This window comes from Pangasianodon hypophthalmus, chromosome 2 (genome assembly GCF_027358585.1).
Source record: "Pangasianodon hypophthalmus isolate fPanHyp1 chromosome 2, fPanHyp1.pri, whole genome shotgun sequence".
Classification (NCBI taxonomy): domain Eukaryota; kingdom Metazoa; phylum Chordata; class Actinopteri; order Siluriformes; family Pangasiidae; genus Pangasianodon; species Pangasianodon hypophthalmus.
Genome location: NC_069711.1, coordinates 16235705 through 16241466, shown reverse-complemented (window position 1 = coordinate 16241466; position 5762 = coordinate 16235705). Strand labels below are relative to the sequence as shown.

At 35.9% G+C, this 5762-nt stretch overlaps 1 protein-coding gene across 1 annotated transcript; it reads right to left on the bottom strand.

The window, feature by feature from the left end:
• Positions 1 to 168: 168 nt before the first annotated feature.
• Positions 169 to 3878, bottom strand: LOC113527565 (RING finger protein 223). Its single transcript, XM_026915510.3, has 2 exons — positions 3416 to 3878; positions 169 to 2672 (listed from the first exon to the last, which is right to left on the bottom strand). Exon 2 carries the CDS (start codon positions 2638 to 2640, stop codon positions 1966 to 1968), a length of 675 nt encoding a protein of 224 aa, XP_026771311.1. The 5' UTR covers positions 2641 to 2672; positions 3416 to 3878; the 3' UTR covers positions 169 to 1965.
• Between the last annotated feature and the right edge of the window lie 1884 nt (positions 3879 to 5762).

Below are 5762 nucleotides of genomic sequence, written 5' to 3'. Positions count from 1 at the left end.
AAGGTTTGCATGTGTGCTGCCATACCCAGGGTTATGCTATGCACCCATAAATAGCACTTGTCAGGAAAAACAAAATTGATCCTTTATTGATCTATTATTATTAAACAGAATGGCTAAGTCACTATGTTCCTACTGTCCACCAATATTTAATAAGAGACTTTGTATTTATAAACATTTGTCTCATTTATTCATTAGTAGCCTTTCACTTCACTCTAGTTACAACTAGATACTTAATGATTTGAACTAAACTGTACAACTGATATAAAGAGAGATGTTTCTGTTAGTCTGATACAAATACATTTTTATCCCCAAAGCAATACAAATAACCCTAATTCAACTAACATAAAGAGAGATTATAAAAAGAGGAGGAGAGTGTAAGCGTCATATGACTTTCACAGGAATCATATTTTTATGGTTTTATTTCCTTGATGATTCAAATTCAAAGAAAACTTGGAACTGGCATTATAGTCAATAACAAAACTGAGAGTAATGTTAATATATATATAGCAACATATTTCTATGTAGCATAGGGCCTCCATCTTTACAACACTGTCAACATTTTAGTACATACATAACACAACCTGGAGCATTTACATTTCCACATGCTAACCGTTCATAAATATTTGTAAAGCAGTGACATACCCTGATAGGTAATATTACCTAACACATCATTTAAGTATATAATTAGGCAGGTAGCTTTTGTTTATATATAGCATGTTTCTTTTAGAAAATGGAGAAATCATGGATTGTGGGAGGAGCACACCAGGAGGCAAAATATTGTGATTTAATAAAATCACATGACCTATCAGTAATGTACCCTTGGGTTAGCGTACAGTAGTATTTGTTCTTAAATCTGGAAGATACTTCTTAGTAACATATAATTCAAACATATGACTTGAAGCATGGCTCATCTTGACCCACCATCCCTCAAAATACAAGGAAGTCACAAAAATCAAGACTCTTTTTTCGTATTGGCACTAAAGTGATGGAATACATTCCTCCTCCTTGAATGAAGGGCTGAGTGACTGAATAAAAGCATTAACCTGCAACTTTAGCAATAAAATTACTACTGTAAAAAACACTAGATCCTATACTATGTACTATACTTTCTCAGTTACATGGTCTTAGATTAATATTCTTACACAGTGGCCTATTTGCACTAGCATGAGGGTGTTTTCCATGGAGACTACAAAGCACTGCTGTAAGTCATTCTGGATAAATGCTGTAAATATAAACCATAATGTAGAGCGTATAATACAGATACATTCCTAGGAATACCGTCTTACTGTCTTCATTTCAAAATAGTGAATATATGTGCTGCTTTTATGTACACCTTTCCATGGGGGTAGCTATTTAATTAATTTTTATTTTTAATTTTTTTTTTAAGTCATACTTAAAGTACAGTGAAATGGATAGTAATGCTCATAACACCTCTAGTACAATCCAAAGCAAAAAGGACATTTTTGTGTATGTGTACTGTACATTATAATACATATAGCAACATTTACTGTACCTGTATTTTTATTTTCCAAATTTGTCCAAAATCTGAATTATAATATTGATTTCCAGCAGCAAAGCTATCAACTTCAAATGACTGAGGTTTTGTCATAACTAGACCAGAAAGACAAACTAATTTAAGGTTTCAACCAAAGCACTCCTCATCTAACGATAACAATTTGTGTTGTGTTGATTTTTTGGCTCAATTGATTTTAGCAGCAATATTAATCTTCTATTTTTCAGACTGCAATGAAAAATATAGATGAAACTCCCAAAAACTTCAGCTTAAGCTGTATGGCAGAGTACATAATGTCCAGGATATAGCAATCTCCATTATTGTGGAAGACTGGGATTGCAATCATTACATGACTATGACACTGTCTTTGAATATTCCTGAGTAAGTTTGCATTTAAATCCGAAAGTCAAGCTCACTGCAGGTTCACCAGAAGAACTAAGTCCTGGAAACATTCACCTATCTGTGCTGGTTGAAGCTGTAGGGACGATCGGCAAGGGCTCGTCCTGCCTGAAGCAGCCTGATGTCAAACCCCGGCTGAAGACGCACTGGATGGGCCAGATGACTATGATGATCAGTATGATCATCACCAATAGGAAGATTAGTATTCGCTGCCACCTTTTGAACAGACCCATGCAATTCCCCCGTCTGTTCCTATTATTCTCTGCTTCCTCCTGTCTGTTCTCATTCTGTTGCTTGCTACCCCCAATGTCGATGCAGACACCATTGGGTGTCCCTGGATTTGAGTAGCAGAGCCTCTCTCCATCTAGCCATACATGTTCCTCTTGCTGCTGGTGGCTGGGCAGTTGCCCCAGAACCTCCTGGCTGGTGGTCAGGGCTGGTGGACCATTTTCAGGCACAGAAGTTGGTTGTCTGCAAAGGGGGCAGTTAATCTGTTTGCCTTTCTGATCTGGTGAAACAGCTAAAAAGCGAGACAGGCACTCCAGACAGAATGTGTGATTGCACTGCAGAACTTTAGGTGTCTTAAAGGTGTTATCATATGAGGTGAAGCAAATGGAACATTCTGGAGCTGCATCCCAGACTTGGTCCTCTTCTTTAGGAAGAACTGTCTCGGGTATGTCCGAGGTTGCATTGGACGTTGTTGTTGGTAATACCTCAGGTTCCTGCATCTTGCTGTCTTCTGTACAAATGTGTAAGGAACCTAAAATTGATCAGTGGGTTGATCAGTTGTTTCAAGGCAACATAAATGCAATTTTTTCCCCTCATATTTTAAATGACATTTGACCTCGTAGAATAAAGTTCTCAGATTAATTATATAGTTTTTTTTCCCTTTCCTTTCCTTATGGTAAGTTAAGCTAGCATAAATAGAAGTTCATATGATCACAGTGATATATGTGAAAATGTAATTTACTGACCAAATTTATATTACATTTACATTAAATTTACATATACAGATTAATTGTTGAATAACTTTGTTAAAAAATTTGAGTTCATTGTAAAATTATTAGTTACAGAAGTTACATATAGAACAAACATTATTTTAAAGTTGATATTTTGTTAACATCTTATAACAAATGTTTAAGAAGATAATGAATCCTATATTGGTACCGGTTTCTATGCTAAAAGGAACATTTTGTTAAACAACCGTTCTTTGTTTTGTTCCTTCAGGAAATAGAATATTTCCTGGCAAGTAGTAAAACAAAGTACATGATAGCTTAAAGAAATCAAAAAATCTAATTAGTTCTTGCTGCATTGTTGACCAACAGCACCGTTTACAATATTTTTTGTGTGTCTGTTATTTGTTATATTATCAGAACAAATAACACACATAAAAAAATATTGTAAATTAAATTCAGTTAGTTATTGCAGAACATTGTATCATTAGATCATATTATTAATTTACTATAATATTATTTAGCGTATACTGTCAGAACATCATCTTACCGTTAGAGATTAGTAAACGTTGTGTAATTCTTTCTGTGCCAGTTCCCTTGGAACAAATTCCGTAGACTTGTTTTGTTTCACAATTGGCCAAACAGCTCCGTCTCACTGTATAAAATCATCTGACGAGCGTACTCCTTCTGTCCACTATTTTGTTTCTATACTTTAGCCACTGTGTGCACATCTGACATGAACAGGACTGTGAAGCTATTATTATTTCTGCCTCTCCACTAAGAGAAATTTTGCCCTACCTGCCTCCTTACCTTCCTATTATTCAGTAACCTCAATTCCATTGCAGACGTCAAGCCAAACAGGTGCGAAGCAAGAAAGAAGGAAGGACTTTCAGGAACTGATAAGGCAGACAATACAAACAGCGGGCTGTGCTCACACACACACTGGTATTAACATCCTGCACTATAAGAGTGACAAAGCACTTTCATATCATTTTTCTATGACTAAGCTGATTAAATGACAAACATTTTAAGATTAGAATTAAGGATATCACTATTGAATTACTTCAGATTCTCTTCTTATTGGTTATCGTTGACTATAAGGGCATACAGTTTGTTGGTATTTCATGCTGTTCAGTGTATTTTAATTGTACGTAAAAACTGAAAATTGTGTGAGAAATATTGGTCACACATCACAGCCCACTGGTAAATGATTATTTTGCTTACAATAACAGCATTATAACGAATTTCCTGCTACACTACAATACTGATAACTCGCCATAATAAAACCTATCATTTGAGGAAATGAGGGCGTAACTCTAACCCTTACCATGCACTTACAAGAATAACAACAGCCTTTCCCTGAATAATCCTCTTCTTTCCCAAGAGCTTATAAGTCAGGTATGTGGAAATAATGGGCGTTGTAATAGCTTGAGACCAGATAAAAGACAAAACAGGCACTTACAGTGAAGACATACACTCTTACACACTTCATCAGGAATATTTTTACACATGTACATTCAGCAATCAGCCAATCATGTGGCAGCAGCACAATGCATAAAATCATGCAGATACAGATCAGTAGCTTCAGGTAATGTCCACATCAAACATCAGAGCAGGGAAAAATGTGATCTCAGTGGCTATGGCATGGTTGTTGGTGCCAGATGGGCTGGTTTGAGTATTTCAGAAACTGCTCCTGGGATGTTCACGATCTATAGTCTCTGGGATTTACACAGAATGGTGCGGGGGGAAAAAAAAACATGCAGTGAGCAGTAGTTCTGAGGGCAGAAATACCTTATTGATGAGAGCAGTCAGAGGAGAATGGCCTGATGGGAAGGCTACTATAACTCACTCTTTACAACCGTGGTGAGCAGAAAAGCATCTCAGAACACAAAACATGTCAAACCGTAAGGTGGATGGGCTACAACAGCAGAAGACCACATCAGGTTGTACTCCTGTCAGCCAAGAACAGAAATCTGAGTCTAGGCACAGACTCACTGAAACTGCACAGTTGAAAATTGGAAAAACGTCGCCTAATCATTTTTCAATTTTCAACTGCATTACACTGCTGCTAAATGATTGGCTGATTGGATAATTGCATGAATGTTCAGGTATACAGGTGGTCCTAACAAAGTGGTTGGTGAGTGTATATTACATACAACCATAGGAAGATATGCTTACTATATGTGGACGTAGGAATATCTGACTTTTTTTTAAGTTCTGTCAATGATATTATACTTACTAATTAATACAAAATAAACCTTTTAGTCTAAATAGTCAGGACTATGCATTTTATTATTTAAAAAGTTTCACAAACACATGGCATATGTTAATTTGCTTAAATTGTTTTATTTTACATGTTTACTACAACTCTCTTGAATTATCAATTCAATTCAATCTGATTGGCCAGAAGATGTTAATTTTCTACAACAGCAGTGCTATATTGCCAGCTGTGAGGTTTAACTTAATGTGCTTGTTCCAATATGTTACGATTTCTACAGTAACGGTTAATTCACAAGGACTTGTATGGTGGGCACTCCCCATTATCTAAGAATAATAAACACATTAATAAATGTGTTGTCAATTAACAAAGAAAAATATGTCATCATTTATGTGGTGATGCCTTTTATAAGGAAACACTTATTAAATATTTATTGAATATTTATTGAAGAATTGAGCTTTGTCTTGAGCTTTGCAAGGGACAGTGGACTTTCTGTTGTCTCTGTAACATGTGACATTTGTTTTTGTCTTGTAAACTTCAAGTGAGAGAAAAAGTGAGCCTGGCTTGGGCCTTTTCAGGAAGTATTTTTGTTTTGAACTGATTATGAGATCAAAGTCCATCAAACAACTTTCCCGCTCTGTCTCTGTCTCCTGATCACAATCTTCATCACTTTGTGACT